Source organism: Misgurnus anguillicaudatus, chromosome 2 (genome assembly GCF_027580225.2).
Source record: "Misgurnus anguillicaudatus chromosome 2, ASM2758022v2, whole genome shotgun sequence".
Taxonomy (NCBI): Eukaryota; Metazoa; Chordata; class Actinopteri; order Cypriniformes; family Cobitidae; genus Misgurnus; species Misgurnus anguillicaudatus.
In genome coordinates, this window is record NC_073338.2 from 5,202,123 (window position 1) to 5,221,185 (window position 19,063).

At 40.2% G+C, this 19,063-nt stretch overlaps 2 protein-coding genes across 3 annotated transcripts in view; one reads left to right on the top strand and one right to left on the bottom strand.

Moving 5' to 3' along the window:
* Positions 1 to 691: 691 nt before the first annotated feature.
* LOC129441426 (uncharacterized) overlaps positions 692 to 19,063 on the bottom strand; it is a 39,822-nt gene continuing 21,450 nt past the window's right edge. The window contains exons 1-2 of one of the 2 annotated variants that reach the window (XM_073871939.1): positions 2,537 to 2,899; positions 692 to 2,283 (exon numbers count right to left, since the gene is read on the bottom strand). In XM_073871939.1, the coding sequence (XP_073728040.1) occupies positions 1,007 to 2,251 (1,245 nt within the window). In that variant the 5' untranslated portion in view covers positions 2,252 to 2,283; positions 2,537 to 2,899 and the 3' untranslated portion in view covers positions 692 to 1,006. Of the gene's footprint in view, positions 2,284 to 2,536; positions 2,900 to 19,063 lie in introns of those variants that run through there. The other variant, XM_073871935.1, reaches the window with a different exon arrangement.
* LOC129453720 (E3 SUMO-protein ligase ZBED1-like) lies at positions 13,214 to 15,591 on the top strand. Its single transcript, XM_073871944.1, has 5 exons — positions 13,214 to 13,792; positions 13,898 to 14,102; positions 14,220 to 14,763; positions 14,937 to 15,081; positions 15,189 to 15,591. Exons 1-3 carry the CDS (start codon positions 13,567 to 13,569, stop codon positions 14,698 to 14,700), a joined length of 912 nt encoding a protein of 303 aa, XP_073728045.1. The 5' UTR covers positions 13,214 to 13,566; the 3' UTR covers positions 14,701 to 14,763; positions 14,937 to 15,081; positions 15,189 to 15,591.

Below are 19,063 nucleotides of genomic sequence, written 5' to 3' on the forward strand. Positions count from 1 at the left end.
TTAAACCCAAAGGTTCACATACTTTTCCCACCCTGCACTATGAATGTTTACATGTTGTGTTCAATAAAAACATGAAAATGTATAATGTTTGTGCGGTATTAGTATAAGCAGACTGTGTTTCTCTATTGTTGTGACTTAGATGAAGATCAGAACACATTTTATGACCAATTTATGAAGAAATCCAAGTGAGCCCAAAGGGCTTTCAACTGTATATCATTAGCAACTAGAATAATTTAAGCTGTACCATCTAGCCTGCTTGACAATGATAATAAACTGAATTTAACCTTGTCAGTAAGTGGAACAATTTGATTAATTTGCAATTTCGTAAAATAGGCTGCATTTACACTTAACATGCAACCTGTATCCAGATGTTGTCTATACACATTGAAAAAGTGTAAATGCACGTCTGGTCGGAATGTTATCCAATCAGTGTGTCTTGTTCCAGAGTTAAGGATGTATTGTGATCGAATTTCAGTGTAATGTTTATGCAATCCAGCCATTGTGTCTGCATTCACCGGTCAACAGCATGCAAAACGCTGCACCCTCTCTCGCGAACAATTATGTTGCTCATATTAATTATCATGTGTAGCCCAATGGTAGAGCATTGCATTTGGGTACCTGACTGAGCAAACGTCTTTTCACACTGAGAGCATATTATGAAAGGTTTTTCACCTGTATGAAGTAGCAGAAGTAGCAGTAGTAGTACTTTATTGTCACTGGTCACAGGTACCAGCGAAATTACCCATAAACCTGTCCATATATACAATACATACAACATGACAATGGGGGGACAGGACAGGAAGACGGGGGATTGAGAAAGAAATACAGCATAACATGAGGGAGGGGAGGAGAAAAACAACAACCCCCAGACTATATGATCCTGTGGGAACAGGAAAACACCTAAGCAACATAAACACATAATCAGTACACCATGAAAAACACATGACTTGCAACACAGGAGGTGAGTGGGTGGTGGAGGTAAACTCTTCCTACAAACATTAGAGTGTTAAGGTTTCTCTCCAGTATGAACTTTCTCTTGATGAACTCTGAATAGAGATGAATTAGAGAAGCTCTTGTCGCATTGAGTGCAGAAGTAAGGTTTTACTCCAATGTGAACTCTCTGATGGGATCTTAAGGAACCTAATTGAGTAAACGTCACGTCACACTGAGTGCATTTGAAAGGTCTTTCACCTGTATGAACTCTCCGGTGCTTTAGTAAGGTAGACTTATGACCAAAACTCTTCCCACAGACACTACACTGATTAGGTTTTTCTCCTGTATGAACTCTTTGGTGGGCTTTTAAGTAACCTACATCAGAAAAAGTCTTTTCACATTGAGAGCATTTGAAAGGTCTTTCACCTGTATGAATTCTCTTGTGACTTTGTAAGCTAGCATTTCCACTAAAACTCTTCCCACAGAGACTACAGTGATAAGGTTTCTCTCCAGTATGAACTCTCTGATGTGCTTTTAAGTTAGAGGACTGAGTAAACGTCTTGTCACACTGAGAGCATTTGAAAGGTTTATCACCTGTATGAAGTCTCTTGTGATTTCGTAAGGAACTGTGTCCACTAAAACTCTTCCCGCAGACACTACAGTGGAAAGGTTTCTCTCCTGTGTGAACTCTCTGATGGGCTTTTAAGTGATAGGACTGAGTAAACATCTTGTCACACTGAGAGCAATTGAAAGGTTTTTCCCCTGTGTGAATTCTCTTGTGACTTTGCAAGTTTTCCAGTTTACTAAAACTCTTCCTACAGACACTACAGTGATAAGGTTTCTCTCCAGTATGAACTCTTTTATGAACTGTAAATTGAGATGAACTAGAGAAGCGCTTTCCACAGTGAGCACAAACGTAAGGTTTCTCTCCAGTATGACGCCTTTGGTGGACTTTTAAGTGAGCTAAATTAGCAAACGTCTTGTCACACTGAGAGCATTTGTATGGTTTTTCCCCAGTGTGAATTCTCTGATGACTTTTAAGAGATCCTTTCATTCTGAAGTAAGTTCCACATTCAGTGCAGTAGAAAGGCTTTTCACCACTGTGTATCCTCATGTGACCTATTAGATTAAATTTATTGCAACAAATCTTCCCACACTGCTCACAGGGAAACTGCTGCTTCTTTTTCTCTCTGTGCTCTTCTGAATGAAGTTTCTTCTCATGTGTCTTTAAATATCTCTTTAAGCGGAATGTCTTTCCACAGGTGATGCAGGAAAAATTTTGTGCTGTCAGTCGCTCTTTTGATGTTGAGGACGTCATTTCTATATCCAAACGTGAGTTACTCTTCACACCTGAAAGAAATGAAACAATTAAATTGCGTTTCCACTCTTATTTACACAAACGATGAAGAATCGAGATTCTGTTTCTTTTTCTATATTCACACATATAGACAGAAGAGAGGTGTTAGTCATGTTATTAAAGCTGGGTCATTGCACATCAAATAAACCAAAATTTGTAAACATATGCAAAAAAAAAAACGTAAATAATTTTTGTTTATATTTTATTAAAATAAAGACAACATAACTAGTGTGAAAAAGCCCTAACCACACCCCCTTGTGTTGTATGTCGGAGTCAAGTTCAGGCATGCAGACTCGGCAACAGAGTAAATGAAGGCTAGCTGGATTGTTTATACATTAATATGCACAACGCACAATGTCGTAACAATAAACGGGAACAGACGTGAATTAATGTCTCGTTATTTGATTTAAAATGTCCATCTGTCTAACACAGGGGTCTCCAACACATCGCTCGCGAGCTACTGGTAGCTCATGTCTTAATTGCAGGTAGCTCGCTTGTGGGTTTATTTATTTATTTTCTGTGGTTATGGCGCATTTGGATGTCTGGTTAGTGTTAAGTGCCTGTGGTACTAAAAACTGGATGCGTGTTTGACATCGCGTTGTAGATCATATGACATCAGTAATTTAACATGTATGATCCAAAAACAAACAGATAAGTCTGCGCATCCGCGCCACGGCGACCGGCCGATCCGCGCGATGCTTTGAACCCGAACACACTTCGAGTCGAGGCACTATGGTTAAAGGGCACAGAGAATGAAAAACCATTTTTACCCTGTCTTTGTTGAATAATGGTAGTCTACCCACATTTACGATCATACAAAAAGTGCTAGACATGCTAAACATCTCAGTCTCACAGAAAATCCTCTTTTAAAAATGTCAGCCAGAAAACGGCCCAATCTGAAAAACGGATGCTTATGACATCACAGGCATCTAACTGACCCTCCACTTTAAAATAATCGGCTACATTTTTTGAGTGGCAGCAAAGTCAGCCAATCAGTAATGAGATTGCAAGTTAAGCCAGTAGGGGGAGCCAAATACGTGCAAAAATTGCAGAACGAGTTTGTGAAATTTTTTTTTTGTAAAGTAAGCATTTTTGTATTTATTTTGCGAAAAGAATGTAACAGAGATTGAGAAGGATAACTTGATTGCACTCAACAAAGTCAAGTAAAGAGAAAATTGACTTAATCACCTGAGTCATCATTGAACCCTCATCAACTCTTTACATTGTTTGGCTATCTGTATATGCATGCCCAATACACACACATGCAGAGGACAGAATAGTGAAAAAGCATCATCACGACGGGCAGAACACAGCACTCACAAGAAAACAGCTATCCAGTTATTTCATGCATCGCAACTGGCTCAAGATGGATGTTAAAGAGAAAGCTGAGGAGCAACAGCGGATTGCATCGAATGTCTCACTCAATCAGCTGGAAACCAGGTCATTAATATCTACCTCTTCTAAGAGCTCAAGAGTGTCCACTGCAAGTATGACAGCAACCAGAGCACGAGCTAAAGCGGAAGCAGTAAGAGCACGTACAACATTCATCCAAAGAGAGGCAGAAGTACTGCTGGAAAAGGCTAAACTGGAATCTGATCTGTTATCTCTACAGCATAAAAAGGAGGTTGCTGCAGCAACAAAAGAAGCTGAGATTCTAGAAGCGGCTGCATTAGAGATTGAGTCAGGAGAAATGAATATGGCGATGGCTGTCAACACATTTCCACAGAGACTGTTGAAAAGCGCACAAAGGACTATGTGGACAACCATTCTGGATCAAGTTTTCATTGTCTTCCTCTAGTCCAGGGATGGGCAACTTCGGTCCTGGAGGGCCGGTGTCCTGCAGAGTTTAGCTCAGTGTTCTTCACTCCCAGCCCTGGAGAGCCGGTGTCCTGCAGAGTTTAGCTCCAACCTTAATCAAACACACCTGAGCAAGCTAATCAATGTCTTCATGATCACTAGAAGATCACAGGTAGGTGTGTTTGATTAAGGTTGGAGCTAAACTCTGCAGGACACCGGCTCTCCAGGATTGGGAGTGAAGAACACTGGTTTAGGTCCAACCGTAATTAAACACACCTGAAGCAGCCAATTAAGGTCTCACTAGGCAAACTAGAAACTTTTAGACAGGTGTGCTGAGGCAAGTTGGAGCTAAACTCTGCAGGACACCGGCCCTCCAGGACCGAAGTTGCCCATCCCTGCTCTAGTCAAAGCAGAGCTTGATTCCCATGATAACAAACAGTTCATGATACCGCCTGCACTGCCCACGACTGCCACAAGCCATGTCACACAAGATGCTGACAGACTGAACCGAATTTCTACTCCTAAACTATACCAAGTAAGTCAGCCCAGAATGCCCAGCACACAGCTATCATTTGCTCAGCACACTCCTGTTAACCTGCCATACACATTGCTCTCTCATAACCAAGCATATGGACAAGTTCCAGTTTCAGAGAAATCAAGCAAACTTCAGACTTCCTATCTTATCAGTACAATGCAACAACCATCCTCTTCAGACCATGCAGCTTTGGGAGTGCAGAAATAATTGAGAAAACGCTCTTTGATAAGCTGGACTGTTTCCATAAAATCAGCAACAAAGAACCCCAAAAGTTAAGAGAACTTGCAGATCTGCTTTAAGAAGTGGAGTCAGCAAAGCTTGGAGGCTACTTACCCGGGCTCTCTTTCTTGGACACAGCGAGGGGCATGGGACCTATTGTCAACAAAGTTCCTCCCAATCTTCAAGAGAAGTGGATGTCCCAAGGGTCTCAATTAGGGATGTCCCGATCCGATCAAGTGATCGGAAATCGGCCCCGATCACGTGGTTTCAGACTCGATCGGAATCGGACGTTACCTCCCGATCAGGACTCGGATACATATGCAGGGTTTAAAATCCATTAAGGTCTCGCTCTCCTCCGCGCCAGTGTACGCGCTGCGCTGGTGCGTGTGAACTGATGAGTAGAGAATAGGCTTGTTCGACTTCATGCAGCGCCACAAGAACCGGCAGCCGGATGACGTCAAAGTTCCGCGAGAGCGATTTAAAAGGAAACTCCTCCATATGATTTCGCGGATCACTCTCGCGGTAGTTTGACGTCACCCGGCTGTCGATTGTTGCGGCGCCGCATGAAGTCGAACAAGCCTATTCGTGCTTTCATTCATAGGCTTTACACTCTTGCGTGCAAGGAACCCACGACAAAACCGGGTTTTTACCGCTCATTTAAACGACGCATTGATCGTTTTTGTCACCATACGCAGCTCCGCGTCTCACTCAGAAACTCAAGAACGCACATTCGCGCAGGATACTGTAGAGATGAGAGATAGAGAGAGAGGTAAGAATGGTGCCCATGTCGAAGAAACAAAGTATTAAAGTATGTATAGCCATGTCACTCATCTCATTACAATATGTTAACTAGATAACTGGATACAACTGATTGTATAGTTTAATAAAATAATGTATTTTGATTATACAAATTAATTATGACCTAACTATAGGTATTTTATAACTAACTGCTGACCAGCTTAGGGAGTCTCTATGGCTAATTTATAAGATATATTGCGGAATCAGTATGTTGTTTTTCTTGTTAATTGAGTCTTTTTGGGTAGCCTATCTTATGCCTAGAATTAGTCAAGGAGGTTGATTCTTATAACTTCCTTCAAAGTTTGATCAATTGCATATATGACATAATGACATGTGCAACAAATGCATATAGGGTGTCAGACTCATAGACTTGCATAATTTAAAGTTCAGGTTTTAAAGTTTGGGTCAACATGTGGCACAGCTTTAAAATTGAAACATGACATAAGGAACATCCTGGTTCCGTTTTTTTCCTTCTTTATTCTTTTTTTGTATTATAGAAGTATCGGATCGGGACTCGGTATCGGCAGATACTCAAAATCAAATGACTCGGACTCGAACTCGAGGGCAAAAAAACCTGATCGGGACATCCCTAGTCTCAATACAAGCTTCAGTTCCAGGTAACATTTCCTCCATTTAAGTTTTTCACAGAGTTTGTATGCAGGGAAGCCTACATGCGTAATGACCCAAGTTTCACGTTCCACTTATCTTCGAATGTCCATGCAAAGCCAGAAATCCCAGTGAAAAGAGGTGGATCACTGAAAAGCTTCCTCTCTACTCACAAAACTGAGATTGCACGAACAGCCATCTCTACTGATTCACCGAACAGTAAGCCAGACATCAACAGACAATGCCCCATTCACAGAAAACCCCATCCCTTCAAAAGGTGCAGATCCTTCAGAGCTAAGAGCATCGAGGAAAGGAAAATGTTTTTAAAGGAGCATAATATATGTTACAGATGTTGTTCTTCAAATGATCATGTGACCAAAGACTGTGATGTTGGCATACATGATTGTTGACATGTGAGTGTGGCAGTAATAAACATGTCACAGCTCTTCATCCTGGACCACCCCCATGGATGCTAAAGGTACCCAATATAGAGCATGGCGGGGAGAAGGAAAGTGCAAACCCTTCCATTAACTCTAAATGCACCGGTCTGTGGGGGTGCTAATAGCTCACGATCTTAGCAAAAAATCTGTTTCATCAGAGTTCACCCCAAGGGAGAGCCAGACAAATCAGTGAATATCTATGCTATTCTCGACGATCAAAGTAATCGTTCACTTGCCAGGTCCGAGTTCTTCGACCTCTTTAATCTCAAGAGCACTGAATTTCCCTAAACTCTGCGCACATGCGCTGGAGTCACAGAAATGTCTGGGAGGCGAGCTATGGACTTCATTGCACATCCTCTAGATGGCAGTCTTTCAGTCCCACACCCTACGCTCATTGAGTGCAACTACATGCCCGAAGATAGGTCAGAAATACCCACTCCTGAAGCAGCAAAACAACACCTACATCTCAAATCTATTGCTCATCTCATCCCTCCTCTAGATCCAAATGCTCAAATACTTCTCCTTCTCGGACGTGATATCCTCCAAGTCCACAAGGTAAGAGAGCAACGCAATGGGCCACAAAATGCTCCATATGGTCAAAGACTGGACCTAGGCTGGGTTGTGGGTGGCGAAGTGTGTATAGGCGCTGCTCACAAGCCCTCAACCATGAGTGTTTACCACACAAACATCCTAAAAGACGGGCGTCCATCCTGCTTTAGCCCATGTCCCAACGAACTCTACATCAAGGAGCAATTAAATGCACAGTCAAGTGTTAAAGTCTCTCCCCTTTCCCAGTTTGCTCCCAACCCATTAACCACCTCAGTCTTTGAAAGAACAAAAGATGATGATAAGATTGCCCCTTCAATTGAAGATAGGCAGTTCATTCAGTTAATGGACAGGGAGATGTTCATGGATGATACTAATAGCTGGGTAGCGCCCCTTCCATTTCGTTTTCCTAGAAAACGCCTTCCAAACAACAGAGAGCAAGCTCTGAGTCGTTTCAACTCTCTCCGTCGCACACTTCACAAGAAACCAGAGATGAGAGAGGACTTTCTAGAGTATATGAAGAGGATTTTTGATAACAATCATGCTGAGCTAGCACCTTCTGTAAACCCAGGGGAGGAGTGCTTGTACTTACCCTCTTTTGGTATGTATCACCCACGCAAGCCTGGTCAAATTCACGTAGTGTTTGACTCCAGTGCGCAGTTCCATGGCGTATCTTTGAACAATGTGCTGTTAACAGGCCCAGATCTCAACAACAGCCTACTGGGAGTCCTGTTGTGATTCAGGCATGAGCCAATAGCCATCACTGCAGACATCGAACAAATGTTCCACAGTTTCGTTGTCAGAGGGGATCATAGGAACTTCCTCCGCTTTCTGTGGTTCAAGAACAATGATATGTCTGAAAACATGGAAGAATATCGCATGAAAGTTCATGTCTTTGGCAATAGCCCTTCCCCAGCTGTTGCCATTTATGGTCTTAGACATGTTGCCTTGTTCGGTGAATTGGAGTTTGGTACAGACGCGAGACATTTTATTAAGAGAGACTTTTACGTTGACGATGGACTTAAGTCACTTTCTTCCATCAGCGAAGCAATCAGTTTGCTTAAGGCCACCAAAGATATGCTCGCTATCTCTAACCTAAGATTCCACAAAATAACATCCAACATGATCTTTCAAACATGAAGTCAGACTGGGATGCTCCTCTTGCAGCTGAAAGCGAAACAGAATGGAACCTCTGGAAAGGCTCATTACAAGACTTAGGGCAGCTCAAAATTCCTAGAACTTATACTCCATTGTCCATTTCTCACTCTGTGAAAAAGGAAATTCACTTGTTCTCAGATGCATCTGTTAAGATCATATCTGCTGTCGCATACCTAAAAGTAACGGATAATGATGGAATGTGTCGGGTTCATCATGGGAAAGGCTAAGCTAGCCCCCCAAACAGTACTTACAGTTCCCAGACTCGAACTGTGTGCGGCCATCCTTGCAGTCGAAATAGCAGAAAAAAGCCGATGTTGCTACTAGACCTGTACTTGCGTGTCGCCTAACTGAAACAAACTGGTTCACTGGTCCACCATTTTTGCAACATTCAGCATTTACTCCTGTGAAAGAGGCTCCCTATAGTCTCATTTATCCAGATACAGAAACGGAGATGCGAACGCATGCCACAACCTGTTTAAACTCTAATCCTGGTCTCGGTTCAGACCTCTTCAAAAAAATGTCTTCTTGGAAGTCGTTAAGAAGAGCCATAGCTTCAATTGTTCACATTGCTCTGTCGTTCAAAGACAATGGAAAGACATGCCGAGGCTGGCACCATTGTGAGAGTTCATGCACACCCGAGTTACTAACTCAAGCTGAAAATGTCATCATCAGATGCATACAAAGAGAGGCTTACAAAGCAGAAATTTTTGTCTTGTAGAATGGAAAGGCCATTCCTAAACAAAGTTCCCTCAAGAGGCTGAACCCAGTCCTAGAAGATGGATTTCTAAGAATTAGAGGCAGACTAGAACAGTCCGCACTTCCCAGCGGTGAGAAACACCCTCTCATCATTTCAAGCCATCATTACATAGCAACCCTCCTAACAAATCATTACCATGAGAAAGTAAATCATCAAGGTCGAATATTCACAGGAGGAGCAATCCGCACTGGAGGATTCTGGATAGTCGGAGCAAAAAGACGCATCAATGCCATTCTTCACAAGTGCATCACTTGCCGTAAACAAAGAGGTAAAACATCTGAACGGAAAATGGCAGACCTCCCACATGACCGCATCAGCATGGAGCCACCCTTTACTAATGTCGGCTTAGATGTGTTCGGCCCTTGGAACGTATCAGCACGCCGTACCCGTGGAGGTCATGCCTTTAGTAAAAGATAGGCAGTAATTTTCACATGTTTATCTATGCGAGCCATCCATATTGAACTGATAGAGTCAATGGACATGTCGTGCTTCATTAATGCACTTCGCCGGTTCTTTGCCATTCGAGGCCCGGCAAAGATCTTACCATCTGATTGTGGTACTAATTTCACAGGAGCATGCAAAGAGCTGAACATGCTTGTGGTCTCTACCAAAGATTCAAGCGTGACAAATTACCCCAGTGAAGAAGGTTGCAAGTGGATCTTTAACCCACCACATTCGTATTCATCCCACATGGGAGGAGCATGGGAGAGGATGATTGAACTTTCAAGATTTTAGACTCCATGCTCTCTCAAATCAGCTCCTCAGATCTGACTTACGAAATGCTGTCAACTCCAATGGCTGTAGTGTGTGCTATTGCCAATGCAAGACCTCTCGTATCCATTTCTACCGATCCTGAGTCGCCACTTCTCATCACCCCAGCAATGATCCTCTCCCAAAAGATGTGTACTTAATCTGCACCCCCAGGACCCTTTTGAAGGCGCTGATCCAAAAACAGTGGAAAAGGGTGCAGTATCTTGCCAGCATATTTTGGGAAAGGTGGAGATGAGAATAACTTGCATCTCTTCAGCCCCGTAAGAAATAACATGTCAACAAACCTAACATCAAGGAAGAAGGCCTGGGGTGTATTCCAGAAAGGAGGGTTAACTTACCATCAGATTAACCCTAAATTTTGGGTTGATCAACCCCAAACTTGCTTACTCTGGGTATGTCGGTTCCAAAACACAGTTTAAGAGTTAGTTCAATCAACCCGCTGAAAGTAACCCAGAGTTAATGCGCGCTCACGGTAACAACATAAAGGCATTGTCAATGGATGACAGATTTCACGAGTCACCATGGAAACGTCAGAGAACTTAAACTTAGCTGATAAATGAACCCTCTTTTAATTGTAAAGCTTCCTTACAGTCCTTACAGATTTTCAATGATTTTGTGTGATGCTTTTCAGTACACTACACTAAAAATTATCATTCATTTGCATTGGACGATTAGGATCTGCTGTGACAGAAGTGGAGAAAAGAAATGTTACATTAGTGTCAATAGTAACATATTCTAATATGTCCTGTATCATCTTATATAAGCAAGCATCTCATTTTCCCTTTGGCTAAAAAATTATAGCTCAGGAAAGCAGCTACAAAAGGCCCATTTTAAAGAAAAAATTTAGAAAAAAGACCAACTATAGATCAAATGTAGAGAGGGGGCTGAGTATCTGAAGTGTATGTTTAAGAAATAAATAGGATACTATGATATATATTTATAATTTAATTTCATTATGTACATGATCTAACTGATAATAGAAAATCTCTGACCACTATGCCATGTCTGTGATTCAATGGTGTTTCAACTAATGATGAAGTCTGTGCTTTACCTGTGTCACTCTATGGGTCAGTGTTAAATCGTGCCTGTGCTTCATGGGTGTCATTCTGTGGGTCAGGTTAGATGCACATGCCTATCAGACACTGCAGGCAGGGGTAACTTCTATCCCTCAGTAATTATTATTTTGGGGTAACTTCTGTCCCTCAGTAATTATTATTTTGATAGGCATCATGTGTTTCTATTTGTTATAACCAATTTACTGTAACATTGACACATTATCACTTAAGTAATATATGTTAAGATTTCTGGCTCAATAATGACAATGTATTTGCACACACATGTATTAGAACTTTAGATTTATCTCAAATTATCTAGTAAGTGAGGTTATTTATGAATTGTCAAAATTGATATGGAAATGTACTTTATTGTTAACATTAATTAACTGATGGAAATGTGTTTCATAAATCCACTGATATTTAGAGATATATTAATAATGAACATAATTAAATGTAGAGTAATTAGTAAAATCACAAATATCAATCCATGTAATTAAAAAAAAACAGTTTCTTTAAAGAAAATATCATACATTTTTTAAGACAGCAATAAATATTCGTGACTGTAAATGTAATAAAATAAATGCTTTAACATTGTAATATTATGCAAAATATATGCTTCCACACCCGCTGCACGCTCATCATAAGTACACGCATGCGCAGACATCCTCCGGAGCCTCGTTTTATTAACTAAAATGAACTTACCCTGCAACATAACCTGCTCCGGAGCAGGTTATCTTCAGAGAGTCAGTTGCTATGGTTACTTACATAACCCGAAAGTTACCTCCGTTTTTGGAACCGAAAGCAGAGGTTATCCGCTTACTTACTCCTAAACTTACCCGGGTAAGTCACATAACCTGCTTTCTGGAATAAACCCCCGGTCCTTCTGAAAGATAATCAGGTTAAAAGGAACGAATGGCCAATGGCTTTGGTCACCAAAGCTATCGTTGACTCGGATGGCAAGGTCAGGAAACTGGAACTAAAGGTCACTAAGAGTGGTACTACTAAAACTTTCTTACGACCTATTACCAGGGCCGGATTATCCAATGGGCATTATGGGCACGTGCCCAGGGGCCCACGCGCAGTCGGGGCCCACGCGCAGTCAGGGCCCAAGCGACGGGAGAAAATAAAATGTAAAATCTAATTGTTAATTATTTAGATTAACTATTTAAGCGCAAATAATCCCGCGCTGAATCGAGCGGACTGTGGGTGGCAGTAGTCTTCATAGTTTAAGTTCGGAATGAGTGAGAAAAGCAGAAGTGCACAGTTGATTTATCAGACAATCCATTACTTTTCTTCATTTATCCTGAATATGTGAATGTCCTGTAAATGATGCGAATCAGTGCTGCTCTGACAGCCTGGTAAAGTAATCATTTATATTAGAAATCATTTGTACTGCGTATGTGTCGAACGGAGCCGTCCGCGCTTGTCCGTGGTTTGGAAGCTGCGCGGGAACGCGCGCGCGACAAAGACAGATGGGGACAGTTTGTCGTATTTGCCCAGATTGCCCTTTCTCCTCTGCATCTGTGCGCAACAGTGAAACACACATCGCCAACAGACAGACAGGTAGGCAGGAGCTCTCCACACAGGTCGTATTCCAGCTGTGTTTTTCTTGACTTGTGGGGAAGTCAGTGGAGATCAAATGACATAACTACCAGCACCTCAGTTTTACAGCTCATTATCCAAAAGACAATTGTTGTCTTGCTAACATGACTCATAATACCTTTTCTAAAGTGTAGATAAGCCAATAGTAACAGCCTGTTACTAACAGGTCATAAATAAAACGTAGCGCTTTTCTAAGCGGATTTAAAAGAGGATCTATATTTTGTGGCGTGATGGCATTTTTGGGAGTGCTTCGACTCGCCTGAAAAGTCCGCTCCCCTTCTCACTCTCATAATGGGAGAGGGAGGGTGTTACTGCGCCGAGTCGAGGTGCTCCTAGGAGTGCTATTGCGCCATGGGTGTAGTTCCTCTTTTGAATCCGCTTGGAGAAGCGATACGTTTTATTTTGTACCACCAAACTTGCTCGTATAACTACTCGTCTTAAATAGGAAAAACGTTGATGTGTTTGATCACTTCTAACTTTATCTCTAAATGGTACCATTGAATGAATGGGGCTAAGCTAAATGCTATCGAAGCGGCGCAGCGCGCTCCAGCGCTTACGTGCACGCACACAGATGATAGAGGGATGTATCAACAGTTCTTAGTTAAGGTAATAACATATTTTAATATTGAAAATGACTAGACTATTCCTTTAAAGTCAAATTCCGTTTGTGCATGATTACATGATATAGGCTAACTTTTTTAATACTGTATCCAAAATTATGGATAATTAATACCTTAATAAGATAATACTAGGGATGGGCATCGAAACCCGGTTCCACTCGAGAACCGGTTCTAAGTTTAACGAAGCATCGGAATTGTATGTGCTGAACGTTAACGAGTCCTCTTATCGATGCTCTGAGTCCCAGCCAAATACAGCCGTGCACTCGAGTCGCAACTGTCCCTTTGTCCTTTATCGCGCACCATAGATAGCACGGCGTCTACGCATCTGCATGCCATCATGACGTCAAAGCGATTTGAGCAAAGGAGGGAATTATGGAGAGAAAGAAGCGATCCAAAGCTTGGCTTTATTTCACAAAACGTGACGAAAATCATGCCGTTTGCAATAATTGCAAGGCGGTGATTTCATGTAAGGGTGCAAATACAAGCAACATGCTTAAACATATGTTAACCCATGGTACTAAATTGCAGGAATGCCGTGTTTTTGATCCGCTGCGTACAACTGCGCAAGCTAGCAGCACCGTAACCTCCATTGAAAAGGGTAATGTAATGTTACACATCACTGGCGTCTTACAAATAACAGGCATATTGTACGAAAACACTCTACTGTGTTTGTGTATAATTATTCTCGCAATATCCATTTTAGATGATAGGCAGGATGAAATCATTAGCTCCCAGTCAACAGGCTGCTCGAGTAACGTTACGAGTGAAGAAATGCGTTCGCCATTCACACTCGCTGCTATGGGAAGAAAACTAAATGATGAGAAGGTAAACGAGTGTCACAGAGCAGTAACCAGGTTCGTGGTGAAAGGGTTACACCCATTCTCAACGGTGGACCAACCAGATTTTAGGTATGTGGTGAAATATTAAGCTGGCAAGTCTTTTTTAAATCAAATTAATACTTTTATATGTTATAAACAGAGTTATAATTATCACATTATTTAATTTACATGAATAAAAATGTGTAGGGAGATGATCAGGACAATAAACCCCAGGTATAAGCCACCTTCAAGGGACTACCTTAGCAACAGTTTGATCCCTGCATGGTACCAAGTTGAAAAAGAAAACTTGTTATCTGCTGTCAAGGATGTTACAAAGGCAGCCATCACAGCAGATGGATGGACTAGCCTGGCCCAGGACCATTACCTCACAGTCACACTCCATTACACCAGACAGGGCACTACTGTAGGGAAAGTCCTTAAAACTAAAGCAGTATATGAAGCCCAGACTGGTGATGCTGTGGCTGAAGAAGTTGAAGCAATGCTGAAGGAATTTGAAGTTAGAGAAAAGGTTGTTGCAGCAACAGTGGACAATGCAGCGAATATGGATGTTGCTGTGAAGAAGATGCAGGTTTTGAAGATCAGCTGCTTTGCACATACATTAAATCTCGCCGCACAAAAAATTAACAAATGCAGCATCGTTTGCAATTGGTCTGCAAGAGTGCTATAGTTGTTTGGATGAAGAGGTCCCACATGGCAAAGGTCATTCTGAAGGAAAAGCAGCAATTACTGAGTAAGTGCACATGAATTTCTGTTTTTATTTTACTTCACAGTAAAATGTTAATATTTTTATGTAAAAAATCTCTCTCTATCTCTCTCTCTCTCAGATTTTAGCAAAAAAGTTAATATGATTATTATAATGTTTTGTAACATTTTATTCTAACAAAAATATGCATTTTTTCACAGACCTCGCTCAGCACTCACTAATTGTTGATGTAAAGACACGATGGAATTCTCTTTATCTGATGATTGAGAGGTTCTATGAGCAGTTCCCTGCTATTCAAGCAGTAATAATGGACCCGCGGATAAAAAAACAATCTGAGAAGGAAAAGTAAGTTCTGTAATAATTAACTACTACTACTAAATTACTGTAGGGTGCAAGAGAGGACCACTTATTGTGCTACCTTGCTTAAGTAAAATTATTATCTATAATTATAGGCTGCTTGAGAAACTGCAAATGGAGGACTTCAGGAAGGCAAAGGAGTTCATGGAGTTGATGTCTGTACTCTACACACTCTGTGTATCTAGTGAAAAAAGCCCTACATGTGGCCAAATCATTCCAATTTTAAAAAAGTTGGAGTCCCACTATGCAGACCAGGCCGAAGACTCTGCATTTGCAAGAAACATTAAGGAGAAAATCTGGACTGACCTTTCAGCACGTTACCAGGTTTCTTTACAGATACTCATTAATTTCCAGGCTTCATGTGAATGACTCATCGTTGTCCTTTCTTACTTTTTTTTATTAAGAATGAAAATGTCCAGAACTTCCTGGAAGAAGCAACGGTGATGGACCCTAGGTTCAAGTTGAAAATAGACAGTGATGCCATTTTATCCTATTACTTTTGTGTCAATATTATTCAATCAAACATACAGTATTTGAGAGCAAAACTATTAAATTGTTGTAAAATTTAAAAGTTTAAAAAGTTATCTTAAAATTATTTTAGTTACAAAATACAGTGATTGTTAACCAAATTTTTTGCAATATGAATTTTTCTTTGAGTAGTTTCATCGCGTGTCCCTACATTTTGCTCTCTGCTACGCTGTTTTTGTTTGCGGATCAAAAATCTTTGCTTTTGAGTCAAAAAGTTTTGGATGCAAGTTACAAGCATCTCAGTGGGCGGGATCAACCTCGTTGAATGAAAGACCCGTTTCTATTGGCCACTACTGTCACCATTTGGCCACGCCCACCACGGAAGTCTGTTTGTAAGGTACGAAAGATCATTTAATGTCATAAACTCTGTGGAATGTGTATAAAAATGAATATCTTGTGTTTAACCATCCATATGTTTTAATCTCTCTTATCTAAATATGCAACGTTAGTTATTAGCATTAGCTTCCGGAGGCTATTGCGTCCAGAGTTTGCTTTATCCAGCTACAGTTAACGCTAAGTCTTACATAGATATGCATACCAGTGGCGGATGCAGAACGTGACATATGGGTGGGCATGGATTAAGTCCGGGTGGGCCTGAATCTATGGGTGTCACTTTTGAATAAGAAACTATAACAAGTCTATAAAATTCGTCAAAACTTCAGAACACTAATTTAAACAGCATACACACACACCCGAACTGCACGTCACATTTTTGACATTATTGATACTTTAAATTGTAATGCAACGTGACATTTGTTAAGCCTTTTTGGTAAAAAAAATATTGGGCTCTCATAGCCTACAAAAAAGAACCTGCACACAGTGACAAGAAATATAAATGATCCCAAAAAAAACTTATACTTTTTTAAATAACCTATTAAAGTGTTTAAATAAATACGGCTACTAAATGCTTAAAATGAAGCTTCTAACATCATATTCTCTTCATGCAAATAACTAAAAATATATTTTCGTTCTCACATATTTAAGTTAACTTACTAAATAAAGAAAGAAAAAGGGAATTGCTAGAATAATGTTAGACTCTGGGGTTAAACGAAATGACAAATAAATAAACATTTAATATACTTTTTGATGAGCACAAGAGCAAGCCTACTCGTGAAGAGCGGAGCCGAGGAGCGCGCATATCAGACGTGAACGAAAGGAATAATGGATTTAATGCTTTCATCTCATTTCCTGACAGTTTCACTTGTTAGTGAGGATAGTAATGGCTAACAAGATGACGCCGAATTACATACAACATAATTACCTAACTAAATCTGAGAGAATGCAAACACATTACAATATTTTTTCCTCCGCCCGACGGCCAAGGCGCATCATTTTTTTAGCCCGACAGGAATTCGCCATAGCCCGTAATGGCGATTTTGTGAGGTTTGTTTTGTAGAAAGACTTTCTTTAAAGTGAATTTCGTTTTGTATAAATTGTATCTTAATATTAATCAATGTTTGATCAAACAATTGCCTCGATTTAATAAATAAGAAGCAAACCAAGAACGTCTGTGGTGTGGATTGAAGTGAACCCACTATATTTCCGCAGCCTACGTCTTTCTGCTTTAATGCATTTCTTAAATTAATGTCTCAATTACACAGTAGGCTTATAGGTTGTTATGATAGGCTATTTGTTGCTTAAAAGCAATAGGCTATATTGTATAAAGTGTAGCAATAAACGTGGCGTGACTTATAGTGCTGCTATATCGCTATATCAAACAACATCACTATGATCAGATGTTTTCTTTCTATTTTTTACCCTGCTGTCATATTTGTTGTGTGTTTATGTTATTGAGAGGAAAGCGCGCAGCACATATTTATAACGTGTTGTTATTCAAAATACGTTTTCTACTTGCTTGCAAAAAAAGTTCTCAAAGTGATCATGGCCAGGGACGTGCACAGACATTTTGAGGGGCAGGGGCTCAAGTGAAATAAAGGGCACTTCTCATAATTATGTATTTTTTTTCTTTTTTTAAACAAAAAAAAGTATATATATTAACGCAATTCTGACTTCCTTTTTAAAAATTTATTTAAAAAGTTAATTATTTGATCTTCCTCAAACTCACGCAATTGTTTCATTTTTAAAAGATGTCTACAAAATAATCAGTTCACACAGAGACCATGGTCTCCTTAGTATTCTAGGTTTATAGAGCAGCAAAGGAAACCATTACACAATGTGCATGTTTTGAAAACATTAAATTACACATTAATGACATATTTGTTAAAATGCTAAAAACAAAATTGTGACTGCTGAGTAGTGCTACATGCCGATAAATGCTATATGCTAGGGTTTAGCTGAAGTTCTATTAGTTTGCAATTAGTTGTTAATCAAAATCTGTATTTTTGTCTGATAAGGGCTCAAAATATAAGGTCTGTTTACTAATTTCTGGCATGAGCCTCAGAGCAGAGCCAATCAGAACAGAGCTCAACATTATTATTCATGACCCTTTCAAATAGGGCAAAAATAGACCATTTCATTCAAATGACAAATTCTAGGCTTGTAAATGGACATGTAAAAACGTTTCTGGATAATTTTTGCACTTAAAGTGCCTTCTTTGTCAAAGAATAATTTAACATATTCTTGCAACACATCCTTTGGCACCTTTAATTTTAGGTTTCATATTTATTAGGGTTACACATGTCAGAAACAACAAATATAGATTAGGCCTATTTTATTTGTATTTTATATTTTACTTTTTTGTGATGTCAGTAAAAATTCAGACTGGGCAAGTAAAATACTGAACCATCAGATTTCTCCCCAATCTACTACTTCACTCCAGTATAACACATTATAGGCTACTTATTTTACAGACATTACAAAAAAACGCAATCAAAAAAGCTTACTACTGTAGTTAGCAATTATATTATTGTTTGTGCTTTATTATTTTATGAGCAGTCTGTTTAAACTACATACACTATAATGTTGCAAGTTTGCAACTCTTCAGGTTAATATGGGATTGTCGTGGAAAACAATGTCCCTGAATCGTTATGTGTAACAACGTGTCCCATATTTTGTGCATAAAACTAGGGATGGCTCCCGCGAAACTGACGTTTCGACACTGTGTCGAGATCCCGAAGCGTAAATGTTTCGAAACACTGCTCCGAAATGTGATTCGGTACACCCATGTCACGTGATGAAGTGATTCGAAACACCAAGCGGTGCATTTCACAAGTATTTCGAAAGGTGGCGTACCTGTCGAATCTGTGTCGAATAACTGACAGGGTAGGAAACAAGTCTGACAATACATCATAGATGCGTTTTTGGCAAGATCAAATACTATAAATTACTGAAAAGAAGTAATTTTTCCTCATAGGTATGTAACACTTAGGCTACTTACAAAAAATGCATGCCATCAACAAGTGTCCCTTGTTTGAGAATGTTTTCAAAGGCTGGAGAAATTATATGTAAAAAAGAAGCTGGTTGAGTTTATCAACACAGAACA

Bases quoted from the DNA above. Each gene is read 5' to 3' on its own strand.
- LOC129453720 (XM_073871944.1), top strand. From the start codon at position 13,567: ATGGAGAGAAAGAAGCGATCCAAAGCTTGGCTTTATTTCACAAAACGT. The intron at 13,793-13,897 runs GTAATGTAATGT...TATCCATTTTAG, and splicing joins CGTAACCTCCATTGAAAAGG to ATGATAGGCAGGATGAAATC. The intron at 14,103-14,219 runs GTATGTGGTGAA...AAAAATGTGTAG, and splicing joins GTGGACCAACCAGATTTTAG to GGAGATGATCAGGACAATAA.